This window comes from Littorina saxatilis, linkage group LG12, assembly GCF_037325665.1.
Source record: "Littorina saxatilis isolate snail1 linkage group LG12, US_GU_Lsax_2.0, whole genome shotgun sequence".
NCBI lineage: Eukaryota > Metazoa > Mollusca > Gastropoda > Littorinimorpha > Littorinidae > Littorina > Littorina saxatilis.
The window spans coordinates 70,689,821-70,711,759 of NC_090256.1; the positions used below are offsets into that span (position 1 = coordinate 70,689,821).

General features: G+C 43.2%; 1 protein-coding gene across 1 annotated transcript; it reads left to right on the top strand.

Annotated features, from left to right (window-relative positions):
• Positions 1 to 176: 176 nt before the first annotated feature.
• Positions 177 to 19,882, top strand: LOC138982701 (eukaryotic peptide chain release factor subunit 1). Its single transcript, XM_070356029.1, has 11 exons — positions 177 to 550; positions 1,161 to 1,336; positions 3,088 to 3,227; positions 3,939 to 4,077; positions 4,845 to 5,035; positions 7,176 to 7,305; positions 8,624 to 8,779; positions 14,695 to 14,759; positions 15,818 to 15,890; positions 16,904 to 16,978; positions 17,858 to 19,882. The coding sequence occupies exons 1-11, from the start codon at positions 453 to 455 to the stop codon at positions 17,938 to 17,940; spliced, it is 1,326 nt and encodes a 441-aa protein (XP_070212130.1). The 5' UTR covers positions 177 to 452; the 3' UTR covers positions 17,941 to 19,882.
• Positions 19,883 to 21,939: the final 2,057 nt, after the last annotated feature.

A 21,939-nucleotide genomic window follows, 5' to 3' on the forward strand; every position in this document is an offset into this window, starting at 1 on the left:
AAATCAAACTTCAGTTTTTCTTAGTGGTGATATATATAAAATCAACAAAAATTTACAAATAATATGGAGATGCAGTCGATGCGTCTTGGCTTGGAACACCCTTGGAATGCACACACTTTTGACCAATAAAAAGAAGTTTTACAAGTACCCTCAGGCATGCGCAGAGTTGTGACGTCACGTCTTTCACATGGTGCTATACATGGCGACATGCGATCGGTTTGGACTATTGCACAAGGGATAGAAAGCTTTGGAGTTCGTCTATAAGTTAGTACAGGAATCGGAAGAGGAGAAGATCAAAGGATTCCCATAAGCACAGTGTACATCTTTACATAGACAGAAACGTCTGAATTCACGATTTAAGAGTTTTAGATTCCACTGATCTTCGTTCTGTACCATACGGACATCGGGAGGAAAACTCCGTCGCGAGAAAGTGACTGTGACAACCTGTCAGAATGGCGACAAACGGAATAGATGGTGAATCGAGTGCGGACAGAAATGTGGAAATATGGAAGATAAAGAAGTTGATCAAGAGTCTTGAAGCAGCTAGAGGGTAAGCTGATCAGGAAGTTCACACTCTGAAGTCGGTCAGATCGACAAAGAAATTTGGCAAGCCTGGGCTAACTGACCAGCATCATGTGACGTGTTTTGTTTATGATGTACACAAACGACGACGTTTTTGTCTGAAATGCCAATATGTGTCTTACTTCTTCATTTTGTTGTTAATTGTTCGAGCTTCGACAGACTGACATTGTGATTAATGTAATATTCGTCAGTTGTATAACTTGTAAGCAATGAAGTGCCTGTTGATTATTCACCTTGCATTCACCCACAACAGCTGAACAAGTTTGCTGAACTACAGAAGGATATTTAATTAAGAGTTAAGTTTTGTTTTCTGCTGTCAGTATTTCACAACTGCAGAATCAAGTTTTGTTCAGGGATGAATTCACTGATTATTTTCTGACCATGGTGATACTTATGATCATCAGACAGATCATATCCGTTACAAGCGACGTAGTTTTGTTCTACTTCTGTTTGATTTGTAGTGAAGTAAATTACGGTGTAACTTACTACTTAGTTGTGAAAGTATCAAAATAAATTTGAGTTGATTTGTCAATGTTTTTTTCTAATTCATTGTATTTTTTGTTTCTCTTGCATTGCAGCAATGGCACCAGTATGATCTCTCTCATCATTCCACCAAAGGACCAGATTGCCAGAGTCAACAAAATGTTGGCTGATGAATTTGGCACAGCTTCCAACATCAAAAGTCGAGTCAACAGGCTATCAGTTCTGGGAGCCATCACGTCTGTACAACAACGGTTAAAACTTTACAATAAAGGTGTGCAAACCCAAATGATGTTAGCACTAGCAGATTATATGTGCTCCTAGATCTAATATTAAGTTAGACTAAAACGCATTGAGTGTTACTAGGGGGAAAATCGTCAAAGGTTACAGGAGTAATCTTAACCTAGACAATGTTTGAAGGGGCTTCAATGTCTTGGTGTTGGACATAGATTTCGTTTTTGCTGTTGCTAGATACAGGTGTCCATGAATTCAGTGTCCATACAACATCAATGTCACAGACTTGTGCACATCTACGGTTTCTCCGTAATTTCTCCGATTTTTATATGCAGAATACGGTGCTACGGATTTTTAAATAAAATTCCGAAATTCCGATGTTTTACGCCAAAAAAACCACTTTTTTTCTGTTTAAAGATGTTTTGACCAATTAGTTGGCCGTTGCGCTGAAAAGACGTTTTCCGATTTACCGGAAGCGCGCGTGTTCTCCGCATTGAGTCTTTGTTCTTAGTTCGTCCAGCGTCTGCGTGGCAACTTGTGATTGAAGTGAAACATGGAAAAGAAAAAAAGAGTGCGAGATTCAGATAGTGAAGAGGAGACACCAGCTCTGTCACCAAAGAAGAAGAAAACGGCACAACAGTGCTGGAAGTCCAGTTATTCTCAAGACAACCTGGAGATCGTAAAAGTCAGCAAAGGAGACCTTTGAACTGTCGTTACAGCTTACAACTGAAACATTTTTAAAAACTACTGAAATTTGGTTTGTTTACTACTGATGAGCGTTTTGAGTGTGCACAGGTCTGATGTCACTGATGTCATCAGTCTCCTTTCCACACTAGTTGGAAATCACTCGTCAGAGATCAGGAATCCTGGCTGTTTGATAAAATGAATTCCCGTCCTTTGAGGAGGGAGACAAGGTCTTTTGAATTTGAATTTTGAATGACGGGCGTGGTGGTATTGGTAAGACGTTGGCCTCCTAATCGGGAGGTCGTGAGTTCGAATCCCGGTCGCTGCCGCCTGGTGGGTTAAGAGTGGAGATTTTTCCGATCTCCCAGGTCAACTTATGTGCAGACCTGCTAGTGACTTAACCCCCTTCGTGTGTACACGCAAGCACAAGACCAAGTGCGCACAGAAAAGATCTTGTAATCCATGTCGGAGTTCGGTGGGTTATGGAAACACGAAAATACCCAGCATGCCTCCTCAACGAAAGCGGAGTGAGGTGACTATGCTCTCAGAGTATAGTGTGGGGAACCCAAATGGGCAAACGAGCTCACACGTAACCAGAAAAGTCTGGAACGCTGAAGAAGAAGAAGAAAACTCTTGAATATAATGGGCCTCAAGCTTCCTTGATGGTCAGATTTCGGTCTATCACTGTATCAGCACCTGTCCAATGAAGAGGGAAGGCCACAATACATTCTTTCACTTACAAGAAAAAGTGAGAACATGTGAATTCTTGCTTTGATCTTAATCAAAAATCACACTCGTGCTTTAATCCAAACGCAGATTGTAATACATTCATTTTGCCAAACATGGTTTTGCCTGTATTAAAGTAACTTGCACAAATGCTGTGCTGTTGTTGCAGTCTGTATTATAGTAACTTACACTGCTGTTGTTGCAGTCTGTATTATAGTGACTTACACTGCTGCCTTGATGTTGTTGCAGTCTGTATTCTAGTTACTGACACTGCTGCCTTGCTGTTGTTGCAGTCTGTATTCTAGTTACTGACACTGCTGCCTTGCTGTTGTTGCAGTCTGTATTCTAGTTACTGACACTGCTGCCTTGCTGTTGTTGCAGTCCCACCAAATGGCCTTGTGATATACTGTGGCACCATCATTACAGAAGAGGGCAAGGAGAAGAAGGTCAACATTGACTTTGAACCCTTCAGACCAATCAACACATCCCTCTACCTTTGTGACAACAAATTTCACACAGAGGTAGCAGCAGTCTTGCAGTGTGTTCACCCAGTGCCCCCCTCTCCCAGGTCACCCGCTAGATAATTCATATGCAGATCTTGTAAAAAGGCATCAGTCATCTGCACAATTTCTCTTCTGTTCTTATGCTGAAAGATGGCATGGCTTGGGCAGATAAGATCAAGCCTGGCTTCATTAGAATAGATCCTTGGAAATTGCATAGCTGACAGGATAATTCTGTTCGGGTATATATTTATTGCTTGTTGGTGGGTTATGTTTTGGCAGAATACCTCAGAAATATTGAACTATGTGGGTGGGTTGGTTTTTATGTGTGTAGGAGCCAGGATGTTGTTTTTTTATAAACTTTTTGTTGCTTTCTTCAGCAAAAATGTTGGCAGTAAAAAAAATGCAACATGTGTTGTATAGATTCAGGACTACCCCCATTACACTATCATTTCAGAAACATCCACTTAAGACAATATTTAACTTTATCTTAGACTGTTTGAGTTCTGTTGGTATGTTAATATTTAGTAGCAGGGGGAATTAAACGGAGAGCAAGGATGACAACGCTAAAATACAATGTACATGGACATTTTCGATTGAAATGTGGGAAGCTCTGGTCAAATCCAGGGAATTAGCATTATTATGGTGAGTGCATTGTGTTATGGCTAGCATATTTTAATGCTGAAGCAATTACCCATGTTATTATTTGACATTTTGCGGTATTCATTGCAGGCACTCACAGCGTTGTTAGCAGATGACAACAAGTTTGGCTTTATAGTGATGGATGGAAACGGGGCCTTGTTCGGAACCTTGTCAGGGAACACGCGAGAAGTTTTACACAAGTTCACAGTCGATCTACCCAAGAAGCACGGTATGATCACGGACATTGAATGATACGAACCATTGAATACCTGAAATGCACAAGGATGGATTAAATATGAATGAAGTGTTTGTTCAACTTTATGATCAATCAAGTAGGGTCTCCACCATAAGTTTTGCGATATATGGTGTAGTGAAAAGTATTCTTGTTTTGTTTGAACCTGGGGTCATTTTTCTTTTTTGTTAATTTTTTTTCATTACTCTACTATTACCTCATCACTCGGAAATGTGGGTTGCTTCCTTGCAGTGGAAAGCTAGCAGCCACGACTCTTTGTACTGCTTGGTCCTCAAAATATTAGTTAATTCTGAAATAGGGAAGTGGGGTTACCTTGACTGGAAAAAAAAAGACATTATTTTTACCCTTGAGAGGATTCCTTTATCCAACCCTTGAGTCCTTTCTCTGCATGAATGCAATTCTAATATATATCCGCCCGATTGCCAGGGCCGAGTAAAAATTTGCCGGGCTAGTACTAGTAGAAACCTCCGGGCACCTCGCCCGGCTGGCCAGTGAACATTCTGGTCGAATGCAACATTTTTGGGTGTGATATCGAGTTTCAAAGCCATATTAACACGGCAGATGCAGCCACTGTGGTATGTACCGGGCCAGCGACATTTTTGGCGGGCGAGTAACTTTCTTGAAGTTACTCGCCCAGTTAGCGAGTTAAAAAATTTGAGATTTGCTCATCCCTGTATATATGTAACAACTGACAGTGATTGATTACGTGCATTATTACATTTGTCTCATTTTGTTTGTGTCAGGGAGAGGAGGTCAGTCTGCGCTACGTTTTGCCCGTCTGCGCATGGAGAAGCGACACAACTATGTACGCAAAGTGGCAGAGGTCGCCGTCACACTCTTCATCTCCAACGACAAACCCAACATCTCCGGTCTCGTTCTGGCCGGTTCTGCTGACTTCAAGACGGAGCTCAGCCAGTCAGACATGTTTGACCCTGTAAGCAATGACTCTCAGTGATAGTGTTGAGGTAGCAGGGATGACAACCAAACACTCAGTAGTCAGTACATAACCCAGTGTTTAGGTAGCAGGGATGACAACCAAACACTCAGTACTCAGTACATAACCCAGTGTTGAGGTAGCAGGGATGACAACCAAACACTCAGTAGTCAGTACACAACCCAGTGTTGAGGTAGCAGGGATGACAACCAAACACTCAGTAGTCAGTACACAACCCAGTGTTGAGGTAGCAGGGATGACAACCAAACACTCAGTAGTCAGTACACAACCCAGTGTTGAGGTAGCAGGGATGACAACCAAACACTCAGTAGTCAGTACACAACCCAGTGTTGAGGTAGCAGGGATGACAACCAAACACTCAGTAGTCAGTACACAACCCAGTGTTGAGGTAGCAGGGATGACAACCAAACACTCAGTAGTCAGTACACAACCCAGTGTTGAGGTAGCAGGGATGACAACCAAACACTCAGTAGTCAGTACACAACCCAGTGTTGAGGTAGCAGGGATGACAACCAAACACTCAGTACTCAGTACATAACCCAGTGTTGAGGTAGCAGGGATGACAACCAAACACTCAGTAGTCAGTACACAACCCAGTGTTTAGGTAGCAGGGATGACAACCAAACACTCAGTAGTCCGTACATAACCCAGTGTTGAGGTAGCAGGGATGACAACCAAACACTCAGTAGTCCGTACATAACCCAGTGTTGAGGTAGCAGGGATGACAACCAAACACTCAGTAGTCAGTACACAACCCAGTGTTGAGGTAGCAGGGATGACAACCAAACACTCAGTAGTCAGTACACAACCCAGTGTTGAGGTAGCAGGGATGACAACCAAACACTCAGTAGTCGGTACACTATCGAGACAAGGCTCAGATTGCAGGTGTAACGCCCGTTCTGCCCCCACGACACAGCTCCCTCTTGGGGGATGAACTGGTATCCCTAAAGGGGGTGTTATGCTAGCAGTCTGAGATGAGAAAAATGGTGTCATCTTTGTATGGGTTCAGTACTGAGTGTTCAGTAATTTTACCTGCTGCCTATGTACTGCGTTTTCTGTGTGTACAGAAGGAGTTTTAAGAAGAACCACTATCATTGTTAAAGGTCCTTGTCTACATTTTTATATCGAAATCGCCATTTGACCATTAAAATGCATAGTCTATTATCTACAAATATCAACAATACACCCCCTTTCGATCAGGAAAGACGAAGCCAGTGTAGCCATTTGAAAATTCATTGTAGTATTCCAGCGTAGTACTCATAGTAGGATATCCTTATTTGGAAAATGCCAAGCGCAAAACTCCTCTCAAATCCCGTGCATTTCGTGTGTTTAAAAAAAAGCGTGGAAAGCGCTCGAGTGTCAAACTGTTGCTGCACTTGTTTGGGCGTGGCTATAAGCATAGTGACATGAATTTGATTCGTCAGTATTTTTAGGCAAAGCACATGTTCTCAGCAAACAGAAAACAAAACATTGGAAGCGTGAGTCACGCTACCCAAAAATAAAAAATTTTTACATATATTTTTTTTTCTATAACTTTTTTCCCCATGATTCATTCATCATCTGACATAACTTTTTAGCGAAATCTAACCATAAGATTATTGAAAAAAAGCAAAAATGTAGACGACCACCTTTAATATATCTTCAGACTACTCTTCCAGTACCTCATTCAGTGAAGATCTTAAAATAGGTATGTTTCCCTGTATTCATTTGCAGAGAAGTGTTATTCTTTCATTTGCTCGTGTTTCAATTGGTGATACCCATCGCTGTGTGCACTTAGTTTTATACATGACCAAGATTGTTTTCATCTTCTTGAGGGTGACACACTGGTGTATGTTTAGTTTTATTCATGACCAAGATTGTTTTCATCTTCTTGAGGGTGACACACTGGTGTATGTTTAGTTTTATTCATGACCAAGATTGTTTTCATCTTCTTGAGGGTGACACACTGGTGTGTGTTTAGTTTTATTCATGACCAAGATTGTTTTCATCTTCTTGAGGGTGACACACTGGTGTATGTTTAGTTTTATTCATGACCAAGATTGTTTTCATCTTCTTGAGGGTGACACACTGGTGTATGTTTAGTTTTATTCATGACCAAGATTTGTTTTATTGTGTGCAGCGGCTGCAATCGAGAATCATCAAGATCGTTGATGTATCATATGGTGGGGAGAACGGTTTCAACCAAGCAATCGAACTAGCCTCAGATGCCTTGGCAAACGTCAAGTTTATTCAGGAGAAGAAACTTATAGGTATGTGCCAAGTCGGACATGCTTAATTTTTCTGCTCTTTTTGTTTTGTTTATTCACATTTATTGATGAACTTAGTTTCTTGTTTCTCTGTGTTTACCTGTAAGTTTTGTACGGATCTTCTCGTTCATTCTCAGCTATGGTCAGATTATCCATGCATGACAAGCCTGCAAGGTACCTTACTCAGAGCTGCCAACTGCTAGGCTTTCAGCAGAGCATGCTACATTTTAAGAGCAATTGCTACGCAAAAATAAACATTGCTACGCTTAAATGAATAACCACAAGCATGGAACAGTTCCCTCTTTTTCGTGAGTCCTGATACTCATTTCTGCTTCACACTCCGTGTACCCGTCTCAAAGTGGGTAAATATCATCGTCTACACTGAACAGTGGCACATCAGATACTCTCTTATGGGCATTTAGTGTTCCTGCATTCTCACGAACCTTCACTAAAAATGTCTATTCATGTGCAAGATGTGGATGTGGAAATAACTATTAGAAAATGCTACTCTTAAACACCATTTGCTACGCTGAAAATTCCCCCAAAATGTAAATTGCTACACTTGAGGCTTGACATGGGTTGGTAGGTCTGCTCACTGCAGCTTTCAGATTGAAGAAGGGGTCCATGGGTCAGCTCACTGCAGCTTTCAGATTGAAGAAGGGGTCCATGGGTCTGCTCACTGCAGCTTTCAGATTGAAGAAGGGGTCCATGGGTCAGCTCATTCTGTCGGCACATTTTAAGGGTGGTCAAAGCTTTGTTGGTTCTTCCCCAACACAGGGGTAGGCTACGTGACAAACGCTCCAGTAACCTTCGTAGAGCCATTGAGCTTTGCAGTAATACACCATAGTTTGTATGGGTTGTGAACGAGTGAGTGCCCTTGTTTTTTCAGGGACGAATAATCGACACGTGGTTCTTGTACACGTGTTTGACACACACACACCCTGCTAGTGACTGGCCTGTAATGTCATTTGGAAAAGTTTGGGACAAAATAAAATGTTCACTGTTCCACATCAATGCAGAAATTAATATGTAAGCGCCTAGGGCTATATCTAGATTAGGCGCATAAAAATGATCACAATAATAATAATAACAATAATGCAGGTTTATAGTGCTTATAGCCTATGATTGTCTGGATCACTTTGTCTTCAGCCCAAAGTTCTAATTATTAAGTACATGTTTGTGTATTCTTTGAAGTTGTAGGTTGTCGAGTAAAATGCTGTGATGTTGACAACTGTTGAGCAGTCGGTCATACAGGTTTTTGTCTGCTGTTCTTGTTACGTCTTGGTTTTTTGTCATACATCTTTCCTTCTTGTGTGCACAGGGCGCTACTTTGACGAGATCAGTCAAGACACAGGGAAATACTGCTTCGGTGTGGACGACACCCTCAGGGCACTAGAAATGGGCGCCGTTGACATCCTTATCGTCTGGGAGAACATTGACGTTCAGCGATACAATCTCAAAAACCACTCCACAGATGGTAAGCTTTCGGTGAAATTGTTCGTTTATTTTTGAAAAGCATCTGGATTATATTAGTTGTTGGTCATTGTAGCTGTTTGCAGATGTGTGTTATGATCTGCTAAGACTAGGGTAGCTGTTGATGTGTTGATATAGGAAATATTTGTGTAGGGTATAGACTACTAACCCTAACCCTATAGGAAATATTTGTGTAGGGTATAGACTACTAACCCTAACCCCTCCCGACCTCTCAAACTGTGCGCTAACTACACAAGCAGGGTCTTAAAAGTGAGGGAGAGGGCAACTGCAGTTGCTGGTGCAGTTGCTGGTGCAGTTGCTGGTGCAGTTGACTTGAATGTCATTTGTTGTTTGTGTTTTGTCTCAGTTGAGTCTTTGTGACTTTGTCTAACATCCACTCAAACACACACAAACCATTTTACTTACCGTATTTGACGGATTACAAGACACACCGTTTTATAAGCCGCACCCCCGACTTTTTAACAAAAAATTGGGACGAGCCACGTATAGGCCGCGTCACTATATTAGCCGCCGTCGAAAAAAATATAATCAGATCGTGTTAATCAATCAAAACAACCAGGCAAACGAAAGTACGGTATTTGGCGAAATCGGCTCCGAGAATAAACAAGTGAAACAAAGAAGAAAAGTGAACAAATTTGAAGAAAAATATCACACACACAATTTGTAACCAACACACACATGTAGTCTCGCCCGGAATAAGCTTTTTTGGGATGATTTACTTCTTCTTCTTCTTGGCGTTCGCAGAGGTTACACAATCAGTCCAGCACTGGTGATAAATGTTGTCGTTTTCTCCAACTCCTGTCGACTGCCGTATAGTTTGGTCTGCAAGGGAGTTGGTGACGGCCACACTTCTTTTCGTTCCTCATCTAGTAAGGGACATCGCTGTAAGATGTGTTCCGCTGTTTGGTCCTCTTGACCGCAGGCACAGGTTGGTGATGGCGCCAGCTTGAACTTTCGGTTCATGTGAGCATTGAGCCTGTTGTGGCCAGTACGCAGCCTGATGAGGTTGACTTGCTGCTCTCTGGACATTGTGTGGTAGTCATCTCTGTTTGTCCTTGGCCTCATCAATGCCTTGATGATTGTCTTCTGCTCACTAAAGCTGACACTGTTTTCAGGTTGGTCTTCCACGGCTCCTTCTTTTGCCAGCTCATCTGCCCTTTCATTTCCTGGTATCCCACAGTGTGCTGGTATCCACTGGAGGACAACTCTTCTGGTTTGTCTGACCATCTGTAATGCTTTGGCCAGCTGTGGGAGTTTGTCGTTCTCTAGGGCCTGAAGGACTGAAAGGGCGTCTGAGAGGAAGACAACTTGGTAGCAAGGGTCTGCGGAGTCCTGAACGAAGGAGGCGGCCTGCATGAGAGCTTCTGCTTCTGCTTTATAGTTTGTGCAGTGTTTGCCAGTGGCAACGCTGGATGTAGCTGTATGTCCCCCAGGGAACTGGATGAGAATGCCTGCACCTCCATTGAGCACGGCGTTAGTTGCTGATCCATCGGTGTATACATGGATCCACGCCTCTTTTGGGTACTGTTCGTCGATCAGGGCTAAGGTGAGTGCCTGTCGAGCTGTGTCATTCTGATCTTCTCCTGAGGTAACATGTGGAACACTTGTGCAGATCTGGATGCCTGGTTTCTCTGTTGCCGTGGGGGTTTCCTCTTCTTCTTGAGTCAGAGGTAGAGTGTTCTGTGGAAGGACTTCCCTGTACTGTCGAGAAAGTCTCTTGCTCTCGTGTACAAAACTGCTCCGTTTAAGCCGGTTCTTGGTGAGGTTGCTCAGTCTGTGCTTCATGGGGTGGTCGGGTAGGCACTTGAGCTTCTCGGCCTGTACCATAGTCTTGGCTTCTCTTCTCTGACAGAGGGGTTGGATGGTGGTAAGCTTCTCCATTTCCTTGATGGGCGTGGATTTCATTGCACCAGTGATGAGTCGGAGGGCCTGGTTTTGCACACGGTCAAGGGTCTGCAGGTTTGTCTTGGCTGAGGTTGACCACGCTGTGGAGCCGTACTCGAGGTGGGGTCTGATTGTTCCCTGGTATACTGTCTTCAGTATCTTCTCGTTCGCTCCCCAGGTGGTACCTGCCAGCTTCCTGAGTATGGCTAGCTTGCGCCGGGCCTTCGTCTCTGCCTGTGCAATGTGTGGTTTCCAGGTCTGCCGCCTGTCAAAGGTGACACCAAGGTACGTTGCTTCTTCATCCTCTCTCAGAGGAGTTCCACCAAGCCTAATGGTTCCGGCTTTCTGCTTTGGCGACAGTGTGAATAGGGTGGTGGAGGATTTCTCCTTGTTGATGGAGACGCACCAATCTTCTGCCCATGCGTTCAGCCTATCTGCCGCTTGCTGCATTCTGTAGGTGGCAGTACTTGCGTGCTCCTCCTTGCACCAGATCACAAGGTCGTCTGCGTAGAGAGCAGCTTTGATCCCCTTGGGCATCTCAGACACCAGATCGTCGATGAAGAGAAGGAAGAGTGTGGGGGAGAGGACTCCGCCCTGAGGGACGCCATGACGAAGGAGGAACTTCTTGCTTTTGGTCTGGTCGACGTTAACTCTTGCCCTGCGGTTATAGAGGTAAGAGCGAATCCACTGGTACATGTTGCTGGACACGCCTTTCCTCAGCAGTTTTACAAGGAGTCCATCTTTCCAGACCTTGTCAAAGGCCTTCTGAAGATCTATCCAGGTGACGAAGACCAGCTTCTGTTCCTGAAAGGCATCTTCAACTTCTTGCGCCAGGTAAGTGACCTGATCTTCAGTGCTGCGGAACTGTCGGAATCCAGCTTGCTCAGGGGCGAGGAGGTTCCTGGATTCCAGGTACCACCTGAGGCGCTCGTTCACAATTCTCTCCAGGGTCTTCACAACACAGCTGGTGAGGCTGATTGGGCGATAGCTGGTGGCCTTCTTTGGATCCTTCCCTTTTTTTAAGATGGGGATCATGATCGCTTCTCGCCAGAGTTGTGGTAGCGATCCTTCTTGCCAGCTGCTGTTGAAGACCTCGAGTAGCTTGTTCTCTGCTGCACTACCAAGGTGGGTTAGCATCTCGTTGGTGATGCCGTCTGGGCCAGGGGACTTCTTCGCCTTTGACTTTTTCAGAGCTGAGTGCAGCTCGTGGAGTGTGAGTGGTTGACTCATGGCGTCCACTGTTGACTGTCTGGCAGGTCTCTCTCTTTTCTCTCTTCTTGCTTCTCTCTGTTTCTCGGGGCTAACATGGAGGTTGCTCTCAGCTGCATAGCTTTCAGCAAATTGGTTGGCAGCATGCTTTCCAGTTAGCACCTTCCCGTTCTCTTCTAATGTGATCTTTCCTCTGCTGGTGTTCTCATCATTCAACTGCTTGGTGAGCCTCCAGAGCTTTCTGCCATCCTTCTCAAGGTTCAGAGAGCTTGTTTTCTCTTGCCAGCTTCTCCGTCTTGCCTGTAGCTTCTTTTTGAGAAATTTGGCTTTGGCTTCCTGGAGGCGGATGTTGTTGTTTTGTGACGGGTTGACTTCTGCTTCCCTTCTGGCGTCTGCCAGATCATCATCCAGTTCCTGCAATTCATTGCTCCAGTAGGGCTTATAGTCTCTCCTGGCACCCCTGGGAATGGACTCACGCGCTGCTCTGAGGATGCTCATGTTGAAGTCCTTCGCCACCATGTTGATGTCTCGACCCTCGACTCTGATGTCTTTGGTGAGTTCGCTGGTGCGGTGTCTAAAGAGGAACCAGTTCGCTCTTTTGTAGTTCCACCGTGGGAAGGAAGCTTCAGTGCAGGACTCCATGCCCAGGGTCAAAAAGACTGGCCGATGGTCACTTCCACCTAGCTGTTCTCCGACCTCTCTGCTGGTTAGCTGGTGCATGTCTTCCGTGCAGAAAGCTAGGTCAGGAGTTGATGTAGTGTGCCATCTTCTGGAGTAGAATGTAGGGCAGTCAAAGGGACTGTTCAAAAGGATGAGACCTTTGTCGTCCTGCCAGTTCTCCACCTCTTCTCCTCTCCGATCCAGGTGGTCATATCCCCAACTCTGTGAATGACTGTTGAAGTCACCCACCACGATGAAGTTGGAGGCCTTTGCAGGGATCGTGTCAAGGGCGAGGTGTCTATCATTGGGGCAGTAGAAGTTGACAAGATGGAATTCTGATGTCTTCGTCTGGATTCGAATCACCTGATATTCGGAGTCCTCCATGTGCGTTTCTATCAAACAGGCATTGATGTTGTTCCTGATGAGGGTCAGGATTCCTCCTTTGCTTCGGTCTGTTCTGTCGGACCTAAGGCATTGGTAGCCTCTCACTTTGAAGGACTTTTGGGGTGTCAGGTGCGTCTCCTGAATACAGCAGATGTTGATGTTCTTCTCATGCAGGATATGCTCCAACTCTGTCTTCTTGTTCAGGATACTTTCTGCGTTCCAGTGCATGACCTGAAAAGGTCGCTGCTGACTGGGTTTCTTCCTGGTTGTGGTGGTGCCAGTCACTTTCCTCCCGCGTCCCCTGGCGTGACAAGACGGACGGGAGGGACCTCCAGTAGTTGGGGCTGGGTCCCTTTGAGGCATGGGACCCGACGCTGCTCCACCCTGGGGGGTCCTCAATGGGCGAGCGCCATTTCCATCTGTGCTGGTTGATTGTGTCATCATTTGCGTAAGTGCGTGTACCCGTGGTTTGTTAGAATGCGCCGTGCGGCCCGGGTCCTCCGTCTTCAGCATTCGGGGTTTTCTGTCGGGGTTACCTCACCCTTAGCTCATGGCCCGTACGTCCTACCCTGAGAGCACAGGGGGGAGGATTTTCCGGGATCCCACCCGGAGCCAGTTTGGTCCGCGGCCGCAAGCGGCTGATCTCCATATCTGAAGACCGTTCCCCTATCCGCCACCCGGGGACGCGCTGGGTTGGGGGTGGTCGCCCCACTGAAAATCCCACACTGGGTTAAGAAAGATCAGCCTGTCCCAGTGGGATGATTTACGACTTTAGCGCACATTTTGAGCAGACGAAAACACAACATGGCGGCTCTCGCTCCTCCAACTATCGCGAGACACAAAAAAAACGAAATCTCGCGCGCGTGAGATCCTGATACATCCGGTGTTTCTCTGTACGCTATCTTGTCACGACGACTTGTTGACAAACGAAGATTCGCGAAAGAAAGAGAAAAGCGCCGAGTCTTGAGTAGAGAGCTAATAAAGTACCGGTAATCGCTAATCGAGCGAAATGAAAATCCGCTGCGACTTCCATTAGGTGAATGCTATTCAAGTTTAGGTAACGTTTTAGCCGCATCTTTTTATAGGCCGCAATGCGATTTAAAAAAAAAAAAAAGTCGCGGCTTGTAGTCCGTCAAATACGGTACAGTGGTCGCCGCTTAATAAAACCGCGGTTAATAGAGCCAGCCGCTTATAAAAGCCGATTTCAGACGGTCCGGATTTATCACTATATCTTATGTATTAGAAAAAGCCGGTTAATAAAACCAACCCGCCGCTTATTAAAGCCAGTTTTCTCAGAGAAATCACGTAGTTTGTGACTAAAACTCGCATTATCTTGTTCTGATGTGGAAGACGACCAACAAACAAACACTCATTAAATCGTTCTTCTCTGCCGAGTAATGATTCGTGACGGTAACAGTGATATTATTGATGTACCGAAGTGATCAAAGTACACGTACATGTACATAATTAAAACAAAAGTTCCACATCCTTCGTGAAGTTTTGTTTAGATTCAAACAAGTGTAAATGACGAAAGAAAGTGACTGAGTGACGTAAACAAAAGAGAAGATTTTTGTTTTTTTTTCGAAAATGACGTATTCCTGGACCGCCGGTTAATAAATCCGCCGCTTATTAAAGCCATTTTTCGTCGGTCCAGAAGTGGCTTTATTAAGCGGCGACCACTGTACTATAAAAGAAACCCTTTTTCTTTGCCAGATTGTGATTTGATGTGTGTATAATGCCTAACCCTGCTTGTGTTTGCAGAGGAGCGCATCTTGTTCTTGAGGCCAGAGCAGGAAAAAGACAAAACACATTTTACAGACAAAGAGGTAAGTCTGTTTTATTTTAAATCACTTGCATGCCAGAATCTGCGGCACAAATTTGTGAGGAACTGACATCCTGAATGCAAACGTCTGTGGTTTAGAATTTCTTTGTAATATGCTGTGGTGTATTCATACTATGGTTTATGAGATTGCCTTCTCCTCAGCAGTTTTTGACTCACATGCGAAGCAAAAGTGAGTCTATGTACTCACCCGAGTCGTCCGTCCGTCCGTCCGGACGTCTGTCCGGACGTCCGGACGTCCGGAAAACTTTAACGTTGGATATTTCTTGGACACTATTCAGTCTATCAGTACCAAATTTGGCAAGATGGTGTATGATGACAAGGCCCCAAAAAACATACATAGCATCTTGACCTTGCTTCAAGGTCAAGGTCGCAAGGGCCATAAATGTTGCCTAAAAAACAGCTATTTTTCACATTTTTCCCATTTTCTCTGAAGTTTTTGAGATTCAATACCTCACCTATATATGATATATAGGGCAAAGTAAGCCCCATCTTTTGATACCAGTTTGGTTTACCTTGCTTCAAGGTCAAGGTCACAGGAGCTCTTCAAAGTTGGATTGTATACATATTTTGAAGTGACCTTGACCCTGAACTATGGAAGATAACTGTTTCAAACTTAAAAATTATGTGGGGGACATGTTATGCTTTCATCATGAGACACATTTGGTCACATATGATCAAGGTCAAGGTCACTTTGACCCTTATGAAATGTGACCAAAATAAGGTAGTGAACCACTAAAAGTGACCATATCTCATGGTAGAAAGAGCCAATAAGCACCATTGTACTTCCTATGTCTTGAATTAACAGCTTTGTGTTGCATGACCTTGGATGACCTTGACCTTGGGTCAAGGTCACATGTATTTTGGTAGGAAAAATGTGTAAAGCATGTGAGTCGTATGGGCTTTGCCCTTCTTGTTGTGTTTTAATTATAAAACAAGACCGTTTTGCTTGCAATGTTTGTTGTGTTATTTTGACGTTGCCCACAAATGATCTGAGGTTTGTTTTAGATTCATCTTATGTCAGTTTTACGATGACTTTTTCAGACGGGAGTGGAAATGGAGTTGATGGAACAGATGCCTTTGTTGGAATGGTTCGCCAACAACTACAAAAACTTCGGTAAACGATTGTTTTTTCCCCCTATAATTATATTCTCTTGTCTTTCACTTTATGTATCATTTCAATCTCTCTCCCTCTCCCTGCCTCTCTCTCTCTTTCTTTCTCTCTCTCTCTTTCTAAATTTTTCTCCTTGATACTGATGTCTTACACTTTATATCCGATTGTTACGTTTGTATCTCTGTATCTAGCTCTCTTCCTTCTTTCTGGCTCTGACACACACCTCCACTCCTTATTGACCTCTGAACCAGCACACACTCACCAGGTCAGCAAGAGGAGGACAATTAAGATTAAAAGAATGGGTTGACTCGTGCACATATTCAGAGCTGCCAACTGCTACGATTTCAGCGTAGCATGCCATGATTTTTGCAGTAATTGCTACGCTGCTACGTCAAGCTCAAAACTGGTACACTCAAACAAAAAATTACGAGCATGCAAAATGTCCACTTATCACTCGAAAATCAGCAGCAGTCAGTTAAAACTGCGCTTGTGATGGAAATGTCTGATCCAATCAGGGGATGGTTTTGTCGTACATCCAATCGAGAACGTCGTTTCTCCTTTTCACGTTGTAGTCTTGGTTAGCGTATTCTCTTTGATGGACTTGGAGGTGTGGGTTACCGAGACACTGTCTCCCACTTGCCGCCATACCAAAGGGTCTACATGCCGCGATGTCTGATTGTGACACGGACAAAAAAAGGGAAAAAAAGAAAGTCCAGGGCAAACCTCGCATAATGCGGGTGTTCAATTCAAATTCAAGACAATGCTTCTCTTAAACACTAATTGCTACGCTGAAAATTCCAAAATGCAGCATTATGCTACTCTGGGCTTCACAGGGGTTGGCAGCTATGCATATTAATGATGTTCAATGGTTGGATCTTGCATGTTACTTCTAGTTAATTCTTATAATATTAATGTCAAGAAGAGCTGTTAGTACATCGCTGTAGACAGTGACCATAAAACGACACGTGTGCTGTACTATAGCTTGTCGGCAGTGCATGACATCAACTCTGTTTCAGGCGCAACCCTGGAAATCATCACAGACAAATCTCAAGAAGGAGCACAGTTCGTTAAAGGCTTTGGAGGCATTGGAGGTAAGCAAGGGGTCCTTTTTACACAGTGCAGTAAGCATGCCCCTTCACTTTCTGTTTCATGGATAACGTTCTGTCATGAAGTTTGTTTTGTAGAAGAAATGTTGAGAACAGTTTGAAGCACTGCAGATAAGTGGGTTAGTGCTTGAAGTATGTACTTTTCATAGGCAGGGAACAGTTTGAAGCACTGCAGATAAGTGGGTTAGTGCTTGAAGTATGTACTTTTCATAGGCAGGGAACAGTTTGAAGCACTGCAGATAGCTGGGTTAGTTCTTGAAGTATGTATTTTTCACAGGCAGGGAACAGTTTGAAGCACTGCAGATAAGTGGGTTAGTGCTTGAAGTATGTACTTTTCATAGGCAGGGAACAGTTTGAAGCACTGCAGATAAGTGGGTTAGTGCTTGAAGTATGTACTTTTCATAGGCAGGGAACAGTTTGAAGCACTGCAGATAAGTGGGTTAGTGCTTGAAGTATGTACTTTTCATAGGCAGGGAACAGTTTGAAGCACTGCAGATAAGTGGGTTAGTGCTTGAAGTATGTACTTTTCATAGGCAGGGAACAGTTTGAAGCACTGCAGATAAGTGGGTTAGTGCTTGAAGTATGTACCTTTCATAGGCAGGGAACAGTTTGCATGTTGGAAGAGCTCTGTCGTTTCTTAGTGGGTTTTCAGAGTGAGACTGTGCATGGAAGTGATTGTTCAATATTGACTCCCCAAAAATATAATGGTTTTGCATATGGGAATAGGTTTTGGTATGTCAATGGTAATTTTTCCCCTAAAACAAAACTGGAAAGGGTTATTGTGTATAGCCTTTGGAAGAGAAAGCAAACCAGTGAATAGCTTTGTCTTTATGTCTTGTAATGTTCAACGTGCTTTGTGTGCAGGCATCTTGCGGTACCAGGTGGACTTCCAGATGATGGAACCCATGCTGGATGAATTTGACAACTTTGATTTAGACGACTACTAAGCAGACACTGACCTGTTGTTTCCTGCATCAGGCTGTGGCCGGGTGGAGTGCTTGCTGCGGCAATGAGTCCCCCATCCAGAATCAGCAGTGGCCGGGGCCTTGCTTGACGGCCAACTTCTACCCGCACCATCCACACACCACCACGGCCAGTTCTCTTCAGGTCGCTGACACCATTCGGCTTCCAACAACCTTGCTTTGGGGTTTGAGCAGTGCCCAACCATTTTATCATATTTTTATTTTCAATTCAGGTGTATTCAAGAGTTTTGGAGAGAGAGAGAGAGTGTGTGTGTTTTCACCATGCATAGTGCGAAAGATTCAGTCACTGTGCAGTCTTTTTTTAAATTAATTGAAATCTTCCCCTTAAGTTTGAAGATTTGACCGCTGTACGATCTAGCGATATGATTTGGTTTTATTTATTTCTGTCTGACTGCTGCAAAACTTGTTGAATGTTTCTTGTGCGTCTGGAGAGAACTTTGCTGCATGTAAGTGTGGCTGCAGCCAGTATATCTCTGCAGTAAGTTATGGTAGCGGAAGTCAACAATATCTATTGAAAATTAACTTTGGATTTGGTAACTTGTCTTTGGTATGCGAGGAAGGTTGTTAAGACATTCTGTTGAACTTAAATCTACAAGGCTGTATTCGGGGAAGGTAATTCAGTTGGAAGGTCTCAGTCCAAAACATACAGGGTGAGTTTGGCACCACAACTGCCAAATGGTGGATCTTGTCAGTGAATGTTGTGTGTGTGCTGAGTACTCTGTCTTACAGTATAGGCTAAAACTCAGCAGTGCCATAAGGAAACCTGGATCCATTGCTGTCATTTGATTTGGGCATTAATTGGTGTGGCAAACAAGATTATTGTAGAATAAGTTTTACTTTGTACTTTCCTGTGCATACATTTGCAAAGGGAGAGAGTTTTTATGGCGTTGTTAGACTGCAGATATATTAATTTTGGCGTGTAAGAAGATATTCTATAAGGTAAAATAGATCTCTGCTCATTAATTAAAGGCTGACATAGTCCTATTTAATTAGTTTAATTACTTCCAGGGCTTTTCCCATCATTGCGGGGATGTATAAATTAAGCTTCCTGCAAAGTTTTAGGTTTGAAGTCCTTACCAATTACGAGAAATAATTAATTATTTATTGCATTGTTTAGCAACAGTTCTTCAGGACTTGGGCTATATTTAGACCGTTGACGTCACTTTGTGACGTTTCGTAAACTAAAGATGACGTTTGAGACTGTTATGTTTACATTCGACACTATCATTATCAACACCACTTTGCAATACTGAAATAATTTTTTCTGTGTTCGAAAGCTACTGCCAATCGTTATATCCCCTTAGGTACAGTTTTATAACATTATTGGCACATGTAAACAATATGAATTAATTAATGAACGCTACGAATATGGCAGCCTTAAAAAAGTGAAGCAAAGCAAATAAGAAGAAATGTTGAGAGCAGAAAGAATGGTGTGGTTGTGTGTGGATGGTGAGGGGGAGAAACAGGTCGTGCATTGTGTGGATGCCAAGCTGTCCACAAGCAGACTGTGTCATTGAAAAATCTCCTATGCATTTTAACTTTCAACTGAGGCGCAGGCCCTTCCAACATTGGTGGTCTGTCCGCTGAATTGTGCTGCTATAAACCCTGCTTGACTTCATGGGTAGATCAGTTTTCTCTTATTTATGGGAATAGTTTATTTTTATGTTTAAATCTTTATTTCTATCTTTTGGAGAAGGACTTTCTTCAGCCCATCGCATTTGTATTACACATGGAAATAAGTTGATGGCACTTTATTTTTCAAGATCAAAATGAAAATGACATCCACGTGTACTGTATGATTATTGATGTACAGTCTGATTCTTGTTGGAAAAATGAACTAACACTTTTGTCAAACTGATTAATGGATGATGCACATTAAAGATTTCATGGAAGGGAAACAAAACAATTCTGCAGAGAGATATGTGTGTGTGTGTGTTTTGAAGATAGCTATGTAGCATTGTGTGTGTTTGTGTGTGTTCACGAAGAATTGAAGATTCATTGATTTGAACAAAGGTATGCTTGTTAAGATTCTTTTACAAAGCAAGCGTATCCCGCAGTGGGGCACTGCGGTTATGAAATTAAAGGCCCCTCCTGTTTTTGGAACCGCAGGAGCTTTCTAGTTTGCTGTTAGGTAGATTTTTGGTTCCTCTTTCCTGTCATGCTCTCTTTTTCTTTATGAATTCTTTTCTTTTTTCTGCCTTCTTGCTCATTCACCTGTATTTTTTCCAAAAATCTCTTCTCTTGCCGCTTGTCTCGCGATTCATGTATAGTTTAATCTGTTAGTGTTCTGATGTAAGTCCAGCAGTAGATAGGTTAAGCCTATTTTAACATACTGGAAACTGGTAATCTTCCAGTAGGTATTAATTTAGTTTTACTAAAGCCTGCTGGGACACAAGTAATGGGTTAGTGCATTTGTAAACAGGAATCGCTTGACAAGTGGCCCCCTTCATCCCCCCCTTCCTCGTCCTGATATGGCTCTGCGTAGTCGGCTGGACGTTAAGCAACAAATAAACAAACAAACAAAAAAAGCAAGCGTAACAAAATCTCAATTCAGATAATGTAGCAAGCACCTCACACCCAGAGTCTCATTTCAGACCAGATAAAGCTTACAGTTTGTGTAACTGGTGCAACACATCCATAACAAAGGGCAAAGCGTGAATACCAACAATGTCTAGAAATAATTGTCAGGGTTTTTATTGGCTGTGGAAGAGTGACTCCCCTTTGAAACACAGTGAGGCAAACACACACCACTGATTTGGGGAGAAATAGGAAGTTCCCCTGTGCATGGCATGCAGTGTCCTCTCCGTATGATGCAACAGTGGAACTCACAGTTTACGACCATAAATCTAAAAAAAATTCGGCTCTGTAAAAGGGAGTCTCAACTCATATAGGGGTGAACAGAAAACGTGAAAAAACAAGGTCTTACAGGGAGGAAGTCTTAATTGGGGGGGGGGGTCTTAAAAAGGGGGTTCCACTGTATCAGGCTGGTTTTTTTTAGAAATATGCACATCAGAGCTCACTGTTATTTATACGGATCATTGGCCACGTGCGTTTTGCCTCAAAGGGACGCTACCTATCCACAGCCAATAGAAACGCTAACAGAGTTATTTCCGTACATCATCAGAATCGCTTACTTAAAGGCAGGGAGACAACTTTGAAAATAAATGGAGTCGAGTTGGAGAATTGATTATTTCCCTTCAAAAGGCTCATTCTCCACTCGTTTTGGAAAATACGGACCCTTACCAAACAGGTTGTTGCTATTCGTTGATGGTATACTGACATTTGCACGTACGTGGCACTGCTATTTGCTTTTCAAGGGTTTCAATCATTGCATATTATTTCGTTATTATTATTTATTGTCAGAGATGGCACGAAATTTTGGCCCTAAAACGTGATTTAGGTTCTCAGTATTTTTAGGTACTTTGATCACCAGAGAATCATTGTGAGAAGTACTTTTGCCGTCGGCAGCCTCTTTCTTGCAATAAAGCGATCTTTTTAAAAAGATTTATTAACATTTGACACCATTTTGAAAACTTTTGACGCTGTTTTCTCAGAATCGTTTTTGGAACACAAGCACCGTCAATGGAACACAAGCACCGTCAATGGAACACAAGCACCGTCAATGGGATCTTTTCATCTCCGAGACTAATTGTTCAATCTTTTTGTGTGTGATATCTACCCAGGGAACGGAATCTGTACATAAATATGAAAAAAGTTGCTCTGTAACTGGATCTAGGGGCCTGTTTAGAGTGAAAATAAAACACGTCAAAGTTCTATCTTTATGATTCTGGAAGATGAATGTGTCTCAATAAAGTCGCAAAAAACTTCAATTCTGACCCAGTAAATCTTTCACATATTACTTTATAGGACAAAAAACACACACTTTTTCTGAGGATTTTAATCGCGGACCTTGAACAAAAAAGTGAAAAGCTTTTCAAAGAAACAAATCTTAATTTCCGTGCC

Coding starts and splice junctions, on each gene's coding strand:
- LOC138982701 (XM_070356029.1), top strand. CDS start 453: ATGGCGACAAACGGAATAGATGGTGAATCGAGTGCGGACAGAAATGTG. Junction 3,228..3,938: donor ACAACAAATTTCACACAGAG/GTAGCAGCAGTC, acceptor TATTCATTGCAG/GCACTCACAGCGTTGTTAGC. Junction 14,760..15,817: donor CACATTTTACAGACAAAGAG/GTAAGTCTGTTT, acceptor TGACTTTTTCAG/ACGGGAGTGGAAATGGAGTT.